The sequence below is a fragment of the Carlito syrichta genome, unplaced genomic scaffold, assembly GCF_000164805.1.
Source record: "Carlito syrichta isolate Samal-C Ts95f unplaced genomic scaffold, Tarsius_syrichta-2.0.1 Scaffold307108, whole genome shotgun sequence".
Classification (NCBI taxonomy): Eukaryota; Metazoa; Chordata; class Mammalia; order Primates; family Tarsiidae; genus Carlito; species Carlito syrichta.
The window spans coordinates 106,944-122,386 of record NW_007251204.1 but is presented as its reverse complement, the minus strand read 5'-3'; the positions used below and the strand labels follow the sequence as shown (position 1 = coordinate 122,386).

The following is a 15,443-nucleotide window of genomic DNA, read 5'->3' as shown; positions in this document are numbered from 1 at the left end:
GATATTCAACCGCAAAGTCCCTTTTATTCAGAAAGCAAAAAACATACAAAACCTGAGAATTAAAAAAAACCCAAATATTCTGATATCATATTTTTACTTATTTTAATTATTAAATTATTTTTAGAGACAGGGTCTCACTCTGTCACCCAGGTTGGAGGGCAGTAGCATGATCATAGCTCACTGTAACCTTGAACTTCTGGGCTCAAGTGATTCTCCCATCTAAGCCTTGTGAGACTATAGGCACAGCCATCATACCTGGCCAGGTATGTTTAATCTTAGTTGACATTCTGACTTCTGTGTCATGGATGCTTAAAGCTGAAGGGATATTAAATATAATATTATATATCAAACTCACAGAAGAAGGGAAAACCCAGAGAGCTGAAGTAATTTTGGAGTAACACAGACTAGTCAGGGTATGTGGTGCCATTCCCAGCTAGAATAGCACCCAGTTTAGAGCTCTTTCTATGAAATTTTATTACCCTTAGCCCTGAGGACTCATCTTTTTACTCTAGGAACTAGAAAATGAGATTTCTGCTCTACAAACTGTAAAGGGCTTTTGAGAACTACCCAAGGGGGAAAATGAGCTTCTTTAGTGCAGTGTTTTGTTTTTCAGAGAAACTATATAGTAGTTTACTATATAGTAGATGTATGGAGTCTCAGAATTTTCCAGAGTATATATGACACATGATATCAAATGAGACTCAAAGAGAAAGTAGATATAGGCTGGAGTGCAGTGGCACAATCATGGCTCACTGCAGCCTCAACCTCCTGGGCTCAGGCAATTTTTCCACCTCAGCCTCCCGAGTAGCTGGAACTATGCACATGTCACCATGCCCAGGTAATTTATTTATTTATTTTGTAGAGACAAGGTCTTGCTATGTTGCCCAGGCTAGTCTTGAACTCCTAAGCTCAAGCAATCTTCCCGCCTCAGCCTCTCAAAGTACTGGGTTTAGAGGCATGAGGCACTGCGCTCAGCCTTTATCCAAATTATTTGAGACTAGTCAGTTCAGATTATGGAATATTTCTGTAAACATAATAAGATATCTTGGGGTGGGGATTCAAGTGTAAACATGAAATCTATTTTTGTTTCATATACCCCTGCACACATAGCTTGATGGTGTTTTTATATAATACTTTTAATAATTTTGTGTACTGCTCATGGGAGATCCAGGTGTGGAATTTTTCATTTGTCATGCTGGTGCTCAAAAAGTTTGGAATTTTGTAGCATTTCAGATTTTCAGATTTGGGATGCGCAACCTATATGCACATCCAGCTGTCTCTTATCAAGCCACATTAAAGAGATTTGCACACATGTTCAACTCTCATTTTTGTTTTAAAAAATATGGTTATGTTCATAAAAGCATGCTATTTATGCTAACATGCAATGAGTTTATTTTTATTTTTAATTTTTTTTGAGTCGGAGTCTCACTCTGTTGCCCAGGCTGGAGTGCAGTGGCACACTCACAGCCACTGCAGCCTCAACCCACTGGGTTCAGGTGATTCTTCCACTTCAGCCTTCCAAGTAGCTGGAACTGCAGGTGTGCGCCACCATGCCTGGCTAATTTTTTGATTTATTGTAGAGACAAGGTCCCACCATGTTGCTTAGGCTGGTCTTGAACCCATGGGCTCAGGCAATCCTCTCACTGCTGCCTCCCAAAGTGCTGGAATTACAGGCATGAGCCACCATGCCCGGCTGCATGCAATGAGTTTATTATAAAGTTTAAGCAAATTGATAAAACATTTATGTCTGTTTCTATTTTTAATTTAGTAAATATCAAAAGCTATAAATAAAAATTATTGTCGGCTGGGCTCAGTGGTTCAGCCTGTAATCCCAGCACTTGGGAGGCCGAGGTGAGTGGATTGCCTAAGCCCGCGGGTTCGAGACCTGTCTGGGCAACTTGGTGAGACCATATCTCTACAACAAATCAAAAATTAGCTGGGTGTGGTAGCGCATGCCTGTAGTTGCAGCTACTTGGAAGGCTGAGGCGGAAGGATCGCCGGAGCCCAGCAGGTTGAGGCTGCGGTGGCCGGTAACGGCCACTGCACTCCAGTCTGGGTGACAGAGTGAGACTCCCACTCAAAAAAAAAAAAAAAAAAATTATTGTCACAAGGAGCTTCTAAGAGTATAAAGGGATCCTGAGACCAAAAAGTTTGAGAACCACTGCTATAGAGTAATAAGACAGAAATCAAGACTACGAGTTTAACATTAATATTCCCCTAGATATTTTGCCTTTACATATCTTTATATTGAGTGGTTTAGACTGTTATGAAAAAAATGCTTCAGAAATTAAATGTGGTACATGGTAAATCACTCTTACCTTTACAATATCTGGATTATTGGCTAGCCTCAGTACTTTGCATGCCTTTGCTAATCCAATCCCACGCAGTGAGGAGAGATAGTCACAGCCTGAAAGAATACACATGTACCGAAACTTCTCTTCTGTGAATACATCCCCAAGTTGTTTGCACATTCCTAGTCGAGCTTGGTCAATTTCTAGTCCATTTCCAAAGTGATCCATTTTCAAAATCACCTTTAAAAGGAAGAGAAGTTGGTGAGACCTAGAAGGGTCACTTTTATTTATTATCGAACCCACTGCAATAATCCTAAGACATCTTTCTGGCTGTTCTTCACCAAAACACCGAGAGATAAGAGAGGCGGGTAGACAGGTTAATTATTACTAAATTTACAAATAATAAAACTGAAGCATAGGATATGCCTAGACAGGGTTATTCAACCAGGCCTCAACTGTCCTGAGTCTGTCATAAAAAAAGCCCTTTGTGTCCCTCTCTACTTCCTACGTCAGGGTTGTCACGATGATCAAATAGTATAATGCACACAAAAAATTTTTTTAAATTTCTCCCTCCTCATCACTTTTACATTATAATAGAATTCTTTGTATTATTATTAAAGTAATATATGTTGATTATAGAAAATTTAACAAAGATAGAAATTCAGGAAGAAGAAAACAGAAGTCAACCATAACTCTTCATTTATCACTATAAACCAGCATTTACCTTTTATATACTACTCTAATCATCTAAAAAAATATAGATAATAAATACAGGCATTCACAAAAAGGAGATGATCCTATTATGATAAAGTTTTATATCTTAATTTCTCCCCTCAATATATCATGATACAGTTTTCCATTATACAGATTTATACATAATTATATTATAAACAACTGCATAGCATCCCTTTAGTAGATAAGTTAATTTGCCTAACCAAATAGAAAAATATAAAGCATATATTATCATTATTAAAAAATAAAACTGCCAGGCATAGTGGCTCACACCTGTAATCCCAGCACTTTGGGAGGCCAAGGTAGGAGGACCACTTGAGTATCGGAGTTCAAGACCAGCCTGGGAAATATAGCAAGACACTGACTCAAAAAAAAAAAAAAAAATTAGCTAAAAGAAAAAAATCTTTTTTTTTGAGTTGGAGTCTCACTCCGTTGCCCAGGCTGGAGAGTAGTGGCACACTCACAGCCACCCTAGCATCAACCTACTGGGCTCAGGCAATCCTTCCGCCTCAGCCTTCCAAGTAGCTGGAACCACAGGTGCTATCATGCCTGGATAATTTTTTTATTTATTGTAGAGATGAGGTCCCACCAAGTTGCCCAGGCTGTTGTTGAACCCGTAGGCTCAGGCAATCCACTCACCTCGGCCTCCCAAATTGCTGGAACTGCAGGCTTGAGAAAAAAATTTTTTTAAATAAAAATAAAACTGGTAAGTCTACATTCTACTGAAGAATATGTACAAAACTACAATAAGACACTCCAACATAAAGAACTACATTTAAAAAGTATCCAGATTACACAAATGTCAAGCAGCAAAACCTTTCCATTTTAAATAATTATTAACATTATAAAAATAGATGTTAACTGCACACGTTAAGTAAAATACAATAATTATCCCTAGAGAGAAAAAACTTCAGCTTCTTGATTTATACTACTTCTATCTACACAGAAAAGTAAAATGCAGTTGCAGTTAGGTACCTTTTTACAGCCAAAAGCTAGGAGATCAGAGTCTTCTGTAATTACAGCCTGTACAATACCAGCTTTGTTCAGATAGGCCAACTGTGCATCAGCTTCATATGGAGCCACGAGGCAGTCTACTCCCTGAGACCGAGCAGCCTGGGAGAGAGGATCACAGAGAATCTGTGGCACAGGACCTGGAAAGCACTCAATGACTTCCTGTTTCAAACTCAGTTTACTACTAGTGTCAACAAGTACATGCTAATATTACTTTCAGAAATCATTTCCTGTGAAGTAGAGTTTTTCTACTTTTAGTTCTAGTATGTGTTGAATTAGTCATATGGCCACTAAGAATTTCTTAAAAATCTATTTTAAATTTGAAAAAAAATAAGGCTACATATTCTGAGGGGGGGATAAAAAACTCTCTAAGCTGCAAAATTGATTATTTCAAACTAAAGAAAGCTTCCATCTTAAGTAATGGCTATGTTCCAAAAATAGACAAGACATTTGTTTGGAGCTATGAATATATTTTCCCCATAAAAATAACAAGTTGCCCTGCCAGGCTTTAGGCTTTATCTGACACTGTACTGATAAAATTATAGACCCTAATCACTCTATTTAAACCAAGGTACTATGAAAAAATACTTTAAATAATCTTGCCGAGAAAAAGTCCCTACTACAGTCAGTTAGAACAGGAATTTCCTGTTGCAACCATGGAGAACAGTCTCCAAGTCCCGAGGAAGAGTTTTGGGAAGTAAAAAAACAGGGAAAGAGGTATTAAGATCTTGCTACCATAAATTTAGGTGACAAATCGCAATCTGCTGTTTTCTTTTCTTTTTTCTTTTATCCTTTTCTACCACTATTTGTGTCTAATCAAGTTTTCTCTCTATTTCTACACACAATGCAGCCTCTCTTCCTGTGGTTATATAGAGCACATGCTTTTACTTCACACCCTCTTTCAGCCCATCCTTCCCTTCTACTTTGACCCATACAGGAAGAGCAAAGGAATACCTATGAAATGGAGCCAAAATAAGAATCTTAGTGCTTGTTTTAGCTTAGGAACTGACGGCAGAACTGTAAGCTTAAAAAAAGGCTGACTCTACCTTTATCACTACATCTTTACCAAGCAGTTTGAACAAAGACCCTGGAAAGGAGAAAGTGAGGGCTAGGACTATGGGTAGACTGACACTAAGATTTACAGAGGTAAGGAAAGAAACTTCTACACAGAAGTAGATGAAGGAGAACCGGAGCCTGCGGGGTTCCTGAGGGAGGAAGGCTAGTTGACAGATCTCTGATTGACATTCAAGAGTGAAGGTCACAGTGAGAGCTGAAGGCTACATGAGAGTGGGGTAAGACTACAGCCTTCAGGAATTTGTCCCTTCTGTCTCTATGGGACAACATGACTACAGAGTTTATCCAAGTCAAGCGTCTCAAAAGGGAGAGCCTCACTTATTCCGTAGGACTTCTCCATTGGAAATTGTTGGATTCCTCTCCTCTATCTAAGGATACTGTTCCCTTTTCCCTCTGACATCTGCTCTTCATATGAAGTCAGGCCTAGAACAATTTTCCCCTCTTGATTGTCTTCCTTTCCATTAGTACACAACTTATGCGAACTTAGCCATTTGTTCCTTTGGCTTTGTTTTGACTTGCTTACTTTAATTACTTTGTGGGCCATTGCATGTGTGATATTGATAGAACGGGTAAAACATTCTCGGGCTTCTGTAACTTTCCCCTCACGAAGAAGCTGCTTTCCTTTAAGAAGACTGGCTTGCCGTCTTCTGCAAGAAAAGAACATTTTTTAAATATAAAAAATACTTAAGAGGCAGACTCGAGAAACCATACTAAAACCATAACTCAAGAAACTTTCCTAGAATTAAAAACAAGTTTGACTCATTTGAAAGTGCACACTAGGTCCCTGAGAATATTAACCCAGATCCTTTGGACTATTGAGACAAAGAGAACGAGTGATTTATAATGCACACATGAGCATACATGCACAAGATTACCATTAGACTTTACCACAGCAATGCCAAAAGAAAATTCAGTAACTAAGACAGTTTTTTAAATAAATTAGCACTCAAAAAACAAAAGAAAATTTGTTCATATAGTAGACTATAAGTTTAAACAAGTCAAAATTGCATTTTATTTTGTTTATTTTTTTTTAGAAACAGGGTCAAGCCATATTGCCACAGCGGCTATTCATAGGCATGTTCACTACTACAACCTTGAACCCCTGAGGCCAAGATATCTTTCTGTGTCAGCCTCCCAAGAAGCTGTGCACCACTGCTTTTGGCTTAAAAGTTTTGAAAATTGGTATCATATAGACTATATATATAGCATCTGACCTTAATAAAGTTAAGTTAGAGATTAAGTAGAGAATTAACTTACTCTCTTCTAGACCTCTCTACTTCCTTTTTAGAAGGTAAAGTACATCCATCAAATACGAGAATAGGCTTGATTCCATGAGACAGTAACATATTTACAAATTTCATACAAAATCCTACATACCTATAGAAAAAAAGAAAAAAATGCATTTAAGTGCTTTTGCTTTCTTAAGGTAGTACTCGTGCTCTATTTTAAATCAGATGAGACAATAGTGCAAAGAGAAGATTTTTATTTTGCTTTTCATGTAAATATTTGCATAGAAAACAGAAACTCTAACTTATTAGACTTGGGTTCAAATCCTGCCCCGGACACTTATGTGCCATGTGATGTCTGGAGTTACTTGACTCTCCAAACCTTGGTTTCCTTATCTCCAGACTAAATAGCTTTAACATCTCTTCTGACATTTTTGGTTCCAAATCTGGTCTTTTCCCTCCATCTCTTTTTCATTTTAAAAAATTTCAAATCTATTGAAAAATTAAAAGAATAGAATAGTACAATAAACACCCAATTCTTCTAATAATACCATATCATATCCAAGAGATTTAACAGTGACACAATAATATTATCTAATACATAGTCTATATTAAAACCTGTCCAATTGTCTCAGTATTGTTTCTCATATCCAGTGGTGTCCTGGTAAGTGTTTAACAACCAGTTCTAGGGAAGGGATGCTGGATTTCTCCGGCATTGGGTAAGTTACCTATGTCGAGTCAATGAATGCTAGGCTGAAAAGAGATAGTGCATAGTAAGCTCATATGAGCTGGCTCTAACACACCATTGCTACTGTTTTCCCCAAATCCAGGATCCAGTCAAAGATCACATATTGAATTGTTTTTTATTCTAATAAGGCAACTAACCAAAATAGCTACATTTATAACTCCCATCATTTCACAAAGAAAAGGACAGTTTAACTCACAAATAAGAATAGAAAGCAAAATCTTAAAAGACAACCTTTTAAATCAAATGTGGTCACCTTAATGAAAGACTCACAACATTATCCTTATTTTTCTATTTTCTATAGATCAGTGACAACGAACCTGCATTGGTACAGTACAATAACTGGGACTTGCTGATTATCAAGCAAAATTTAGGAGAAAGCAAACATAAAATTATAATAAATTTTAAAAAACATTTATTTTTTTCTTTTTTGCTAACAGGGATTAGCAGTGTGTTGTTACTATCCAAGAAGGCAAGAACCAAAATCATCATGAATTTTTAAAACATTGTTGAAAAGCTTATTGTAGGTAAAGAATAAAGGAGGCAGTCTTTGGTGTTTATTAATTGATATCCTGATACTCTGACTTATTACAAAACATTAAAACTAAACCTATATCACAGAAGAAAGTCATCCTTGATTTGGCAGATCTTTTAAAACAAAACACTCTTCCTTCTTGATAAATTCTGGCACTGAGTGAACACAATCTGTTTCTGGGGGAAAAAAATCTCATTCTTAATTGTCCAAGAATAAATATAAGGTCCAAACTTACCTATCAGAGGGTTCACCTTTGGCTAGTTTTTCAGCACAAGCAATAGCTCCTTTGTGAAGCCAGCAATAGGTATCCACAGCTACTACCTGCCCTTTATACTTCCTCACATGGATGGGTTCAGAAGCTTCTTTGATAAATTGCAGCAATCCGTGTATCCCCATGGTGGCAAATCAACTAAGTGACATGAAAGGAGAAAGGGAAAACAGCAGGATTTAAAGTAAAATAAATTTACCAAAGTTTTAGAAAACAACAACAACAACCTTTGAATCCAATGCAGAAACTGTTATTTTTCAGATAGTTGAATCACTACTCTCTAATATTTTAACTGGGGTCCTCCCTGTCAAACAATTTCCATATTTTAGACTTTACATTAATCACCACATCTAATGCAACTTGACAGTTGCCTAATATTTCTTTCCAAGTGCTTTCACACTTGTTGTCATAATCTATGTGCCAAGGTGCCAGGCACATAGAAAGAGCTCAGAAAAGTATGAGACAATTTCCTCGTCAAACATGCATTGTTAAAATCTACAAAACTGCACGAGTTATGGCATCACATTGCCTCTATAAAAGGCATTATGAGTGCCAACATGCAAATTCACATAAGAGTAGAACCTTCAAACAGTTTGTGGAAGGGTAAGCATTTCAATTAAAAAGTAAATGAAAAACTCAAACAGAATTATAAAAACAAATCCGTACTTCTTTTAGGACTGAAATTCATTGCCACCAGAATGCATTATTCCAAGGACGAACATTCTGGCAACAAGCAGTGATGGTGCCTAGTGGCAACTCCATACACTGAAAGTTACCCCAAAGAATCGTAAAACTGTGCACACTATGCAAATACAGCTTCAAGACAAATGCTTTCATTAGCTTCCCACCCCCTTCCATCCAGGTTTCAGCCTTCCAATCTCTTTCTGTACAAAAATTCTGGAATTGCTACAATCCTTTCTGAAGAAACTACTTCTCCCCACTCCCTATGAGAAGTCAACAATGGGAACTGAACAGTTGCTCAGCATTTCATAATACAAACCTCTCCTGCCAAACATCACGTTTGGAAGAAAGGAAAGAAAGTCCAGGATCAGAAGTCGGCTTACCCTGTGGACACCTTATCAGAGCTCTGATGCTGAAGTCCAGCAGTTCTCAAATTTCAGAGAAAAATCTCAGTTCACAGATTCTCAGCTCCACTCCAGGGATTGACTCACCACTTCCGGTGGAAGGTGGGGGACTCGGAATTTTATGCACGGCAGGTAATTTGGATGCAGGTGGCCCTCAAGCCACAATCTGAGAAAAACACTCTTACCTCCCTGATGGAATGCCCGCCAAAAGTTTTCTTTCACTCGGAGGAAAGCAGACATAACATACAGTATGTGAAATTTACGCAAGTGTCTTCTAGGCCAGGAAAATATCCTCGAATAAGCATTTCCTCTTTAGTATAGTAAAGACGGCTGGGCGCCACACGGCACAATCTCCAGGAGATCACAGGTGGCACCCGAGGAGACAGCAACAGCAGCAATTTCACCTCTTTACGTCTCGGTCCCGCGCAGAGATAGAAGCGCAGGCGTGGCCCGCACGCCCGTTCCAGGCCACACGCTTCCTCTGCCTGCACAAGAAGGAAAAAGGCACTTGTCAGCATTTAAACGTAGAAGCTTGCATTTAAAAACTGGACTGCCAGCTTCTGCGTAAAAACAAGAGGAGCCTGACAACCCCGGAGGCCACTCCCGGCGGGAATGGGGAGTGATCGCAGCCCTAGCGTGGCCAGACGTTCCCTCGGAACCAAACACCACATACGCCCCTCGGACTGCGGGTGTGGCTGTAGGGTCGGGAAGACCACGCCGACTCGCTCCTTCCCTTCCTGGAAGACCCCGAAACCCGAGAACAGGGACGGAGGGGACGCGTAGATCGACCCCGCGGGGAGCAGGGGGAACCCACCCATCGGCCTCCGCACAGCGCGCTCCTCTCGCTTTCCGAGAAGGGCGCTCCCCCGTCTGCTCGAGGGGAGCCACATGGGGGTCCAGGAACCCGCCCCCGACGCCCCTCACTCACTTCGGCCAGAGCGACCGAGGCGGGCGGCGCAGAGGAAGATAATCCGGCGGCAGCCGCGCGCGAAGGGCCGGCCTTTCAATTTGCGCGGGATTGCCCGCGGCCCCGCCCAGCGGACGTGACGTCAGCGTGCCCCGAGCCGCGGGCTTCGTCTCTCGCGGCCTCCCGCTCGTGGGATCGGATCCTGAGCCCTCTGCCCCGCTGGACGGGACAGCGGCCGGCTGTCCTGCTACCTCGGCCGCGGCTGCTGGCCCGAACTCCATGCAACCTCTCGAAGGTTCGGGCGTACCGGGCGCGGTCGGCCCGTGGGAACCACGCCCCGGAAGTTGGGGGAGGGTCTTTGCTCTCGCCTAGCCTGCTGGGAGTTGTAGTTCTCTCCTGAACGGCCGCCTCAGGTGTGGGCGGCTGAACTTTAAAGGGCGCCGCCACGTGTTTGTGTTGAGGGTTTTAAAACCTGGAAAGGAGCCCCGCCGACATGAGCCCCTATAGTCCCGTTCATCACCATCGGCCCCACCCAGTTCCTTCTTGCTCTCTTTTATTTATTTACTTATTTATTTATTTTTGAGTTGGAGTCTCACTCTGTCGCCCAGGCTGGAGTACAGTGGAACGCTTACGGCCACCGCAGCCTTCACCTGCTGGGTTCAGGTGATCCTTTCGCCTTCAGCCTTCCAAGTAGCTGGAACTACAGGCATGCACCACCACGCCTGTCTATTTTTTTTTTTTTTTTTTTTTAATTGTAGAGATGAAGTCTCGCCAAGTTGCCCGGGCTGGTCTCAAACCCATGGGCTCAGGCAATCCTCTCACCTCCGCCTCCCAAAGTGCTGGGATTATAGGCGTGAACCACCGCGCCCGGTCCATGCTCTCTTTAAAAAGCCCACCTGTGTACCAATTGAAATTGAGTTCAGTTCAGCCTGGTTCTTTTTCCTGTTGCATTATTAATCCTTATTATTGATTCAAATCTGTCCTTACCACTTTAGTATCTGATTCCCTTTATTGTGGACGTTAATCAGGGGTATTTTTTATCTATATGACAAAATAAGACTGGGCACGGTGGCTCACGCCTGTAATTCTACCACTTTGGGAGGCTGAGGTGGGAGGATCACTTGAGTCCAGGAGTTCGAGACCAGCCTGGAAAACATAGCAAGACCTAGTCTATACAATAATAAAATCGATAATAACAATAATAAAAATCCTTGCCTTAGGGTGCAAGGACTTTTAAAGACATTTTGAATTTTGGTGGCCACTTGGGTTTCCAAACCTCATAATATCCCAAACCTAGTTGTGTCCTCTTAGGAATATTGTGGTGAATACATTTAAGAAGAATCTTAGGTCAGAAGGAGTATGCTGGGGCCCGTAGGTCAGCAGGAATGATGATTCAGACTCAATTCAAAGGGTTGAAGAGGAAGAAGTGGTACATCGTTAAAAATGCTCCCTATCTGGGTAACCCCTTTGGGTTCCCTCTCACTATGGGAGCTTTTCTGTCCTCTCAACAAATCCTGCTTTCTCAAAAAAAAAAAAAAAACCTCCCCATCTGATCACCTTTTCTACATGTTTCTCTCATGCTTCTTTCTCATGCTTCTTGGTATCATTGGTCTAACATCTGCCATGCCAATACATTATCCTAAAATTGTTGAAAAGCTACCACTTTTGGGGAATGTGTTTGGGAAAGTGGGGTTGCCTCCTCCCCAGTTCTCGTCTTTAGAGCTGAGACTAGAAGGGAGAATGAAAAATTTCTTTTCTCTTCCTCTTCCAACAGCAGAGGTGGACCTCACTCTGAACCAGCTTGGGGCAGACTCTAGAGGAGGGTGGGAGACAGTTCCAAACTGAAATAGATTAAAGAACTTAAATGTGGGTGGTATGCGTTTGTAGAGAAGGCGTCTTATAGTCATTGGACTACTCAACTGTAGTAACTACTTCAATACCTCATCTCCAACCAAGAACATGGGGGTCTTAGGAAGGAACCTCCAAATCAAAATGGTGCCTATTCCAGCTAGCCACACTGAATCCATCATAAAACTAACACAAGAGATTGCTGCACTGCAAACTACCTGCGTGTTCTACTAATTTGATTCCCAAGGTGCCAGACTTGGCTGTAGTGTTCCAAGACTAAAACTAAAAAAGAAAACGCCAGTTAAAAAAGATTTCACTGAACAAAATATTTTTGCTCTTTGGGAGGACAAAACCATTTGGATCAATTTGTACCATAATTTACTATACGCCTTAAGTGTGCCTGTCTGTGCTAGGTGATGGGCCAGATGTGAAGAGTTGGCCTATGTCTTCAAGGAACTTAGGATTTAGTCCTGCAGAAAAAATACAGGTTCCTCAAAAAGTTGAATCACAAATCATGTTGGTATGTTAACAAATTCTGAAATAATAGTACAGCCCATATATTCTCAGCTTAAGACTCAGTTCCAGTATTACCAGTTCCCAAATGTCTTTCTTCTTCTTTGCTTTTTTTAGGCGGTGTCTCATTTTGTCATGGAGGCTGACGTACAGTGACACAATCATGACTTACCACAGCCTCCACCTCCTGGGCTCAGGCAAGACTTCTACCTTAGTCTCCCAAGTAGCTAGGACTACAGGAGTGCACCACCTTCACCTAATTTTTTTTATTTTTATTTTTTGTAGAGACGAGGTTATGTTTACCAGGCTGGTCTCAAACTTCTGGGCTCAAGCAATCCTCCCATCTTGGCCTCCCAGAAGTGTTGGGCTGACAGGCGTGAGCCATTGCGACCTCTGGCAGGTGTCTTTCTTAAGTTGGACATCTGACATATACAAGCATCCCGTGATGACTCCATTGCCCTGACACTTCTCATATGCTCACTGTATTTTATTGACTTTGTCCTCCAATAAATAGTCTGAAAATCCTTTGAGGTGGGGTTGCCAGATTTAGCAAATGACATGAGACTCCCAGAAACTTGAATTTCAGATGGACAACATATACATTTTTAGCACATATAATTTTGGGGTCCAGCCCCTTTTGCCAGGTTGTGAGATCTCCTGAAGGAGAGACAGATAGGCGAAAGACAGACACAATATTCCCGGACACCTGCTTCCTGAAAAGATGACCTCCTTTATTAGTTAACAGAAAGCTTTTATAGCATTTGTAAAAGGGGCAAGACAAAGAAAATTCCTTCACGTATATATGTTTTAAAAGTTACCACCATCTAGCGGTCTTCAGAAGAAATGAATAAGCCAAAAACACTATCTACTTTCAGTTAATGAGTCTTGAGATAAGTGTAAAAGGAGTTTCACTTACACTAAACATAATGCATACAAGGTTTACTTTGATTTCGGTTCCACATCACTAGTCTAATTAAAAAGGCCATAAATTCACTAAAACAAACTATAGACTGTACCTAGTGATAGCAGGAATATGAAGCCCATTAACTTGACCAAACAACAGTGGCTAGCTTTTAAAGAATAACTATGAAAGTCACTTACTGTGAAAACACATACACTAATCTTTACTCTGGATAAACATATAAAGTGAATGAAACATAATGAAATAAAACTAACACAACTAAAATTATTATGGTTGCAAATTACCAATGAGCTTTTAAGTTTAGGATAATGGTGATTTGGCTGTTTTCTCTTATGCTTGGCAACCTCCTGGAAAACATCTTTGTCTTAAGATAGGCGGTGGAGCAATTATTATTATCTTTGAGGCACCAGCTTTATCATTGTGTGAACTTAAACTTATGAACTTAAAACAATCTTCAAAGTAGCTATAAAACACTAAACTATAGCACTAAGACTTAATTAATGACACAAAGTAAAAACCTTGTTAAACATAACCAGAGCCTAATAATTTTTGTCAACCCTCATACATATGTATATTGATTATATAAACTTGTATGATATTACATTTACCAATTATGATTAGTACATGGATAAAACAATTATCATGTCTAGAATAGCACTGCCAGCAACTTTCTTCAAAAGAGTCCCAAATTACAGTCCTTGAAGTGCTTCAAGAAAGTTCCCAGGTGCACAGTTCTTCATGTATCAGTTCTCTTTTTGGGCTTTTACGACCTTCAAAGCTTTTGTAATCACCTTTCTTGTCCAGGTGTCTTCATTACTTTTTTCTTATCCTGCAGTGTTTATTTCTAAGGAAAACTCAAAAGAAGCTTTTAATGACATTTCCCAGGCCCCCAAGGTTGCTTTCTGTATTTAGTTAATTATCATAAAAGTATCTAATTAGTATATTATGAATTCAGTGAAAACCCGCTCTATAAATGTTTACTTAAAATTTAACTATAGAATTAAGTAAAAACCTTAACGATTAATCTTTATCCTAAGTCTGTGAAGACAGTGTTATAAATCACCTACATAACTCCTAGATAAGTGTTAGAACTTATAATGAGCTCATAATGAACTTACCATAAACTTGTGCTTCTAAAAATCCTTATGTCTGACCACTAAGCTGCATAATTCTAAATCAAATAAGAAGTGAATATACTTATATCATTTTTTACTCAAGCAATATCTAGTAACTTATAACCAAGTGAAAGAAAGCATTCTTGATGTGCTTCAGAGTTTAACCCTTGCATATGTTAGAAAAGGCCAAGCGACATAGTGGGAAAATGGGAAAATGAACTATGACATTCTCAGGTTAGGTGTGAGTACTTCGCATAAACATGCCATTTTCTTCTTCCACGACTGCAAATAATTTCTTCAGCCATATCAAACAGCAAAGGTGGAAGACAGAGGGCCTCAGCTTCCTGGGCTCGCCCTGCAGCCTGGAGTCTTTGGCCCACCGGGACCCTGTCAATCATGTGGACCTCCAAGGCTGGCTCCCAACAATATAATAATAATTTGGGACATAAACTAAAAACTGATTTTAATTTACCTGAAATTCAGAGTTAACTGGTTATTCTGGAATTTTACCTACCAACCTTTCCTTGAGGGCGGGAACTATGTCTACAAATTTTCATATCCCTGGTGTTTAAACCACTAGTTTTGGCTTTTTAAAAAAAATCTAGCTTTGGCCACAGGTATGAGCATGCAGGCACCGGCCTTTGGAGAACAGCAGCGCTGGCACAGGGCGGGTCCTTAGCTCCAAGCCTCAGTTTCTTCCTCTGTGAAACGGGGATAATTCTAACCTACCTACCTGGCCTACCTATCTCCACCAAGGAATGAGAACCACCGCTGGGATTTGAAGGAGGTAGGGGAGGTATGGGGGGGCCGAGGAGGGGCGATGAAGGAGAAATCCAGTTGTTCAGCAAGAGGTCGGGAGAACCACCAAAGCATGGAGACCAAGTCCCCGTATCCGACCCCCACCTCCCCTTTCCACCACCTTCGAGTTCTCACCTGCCACCTGGGGAAACTTCTGTTTCTGGTTTTAGAACAGGAGGTATTTCCTCAGCGGCAGGCCCTTCCATGTAAGCCATAGCAGTCAAGGGAAGGATAATGTTTACTGTCTATGGCACTCTCAGCCCTTACAAATTTCCAATATTTAATCTCCACAAGGCAGGCTCGGTGGCTCAGCCTGTAATCCCGCGCCTTTGGGAGGCTGGGGTGAGTGGATTGCCTGAGCCCGCGGGTTCGA

The 15,443-nt window shown here is 40.6% G+C and overlaps 1 protein-coding gene across 2 annotated transcripts in view; it reads right to left on the bottom strand.

Annotated features, from left to right (window-relative positions):
• The window catches only part of EXO1 (exonuclease 1), a 28,920-nt gene extending 20,832 nt beyond the window's left edge, over nucleotides 1–8,088 (bottom strand). For both annotated transcript variants that reach the window (XM_008063865.2, XM_021715428.1), the window contains exons 1-5: nucleotides 7,850–8,088; nucleotides 6,366–6,485; nucleotides 5,632–5,755; nucleotides 3,999–4,136; nucleotides 2,319–2,531 (exon numbers count right to left, since the gene is read on the bottom strand). In XM_008063865.2, coding sequence (XP_008062056.1) covers nucleotides 2,319–2,531; nucleotides 3,999–4,136; nucleotides 5,632–5,755; nucleotides 6,366–6,485; nucleotides 7,850–8,010 — 756 coding nt within the window. In that variant the 5' untranslated portion in view covers nucleotides 8,011–8,088. The remainder of the gene's footprint in view (nucleotides 1–2,318; nucleotides 2,532–3,998; nucleotides 4,137–5,631; nucleotides 5,756–6,365; nucleotides 6,486–7,849) is intronic.
• Between the last annotated feature and the right edge of the window lie 7,355 nt (nucleotides 8,089–15,443).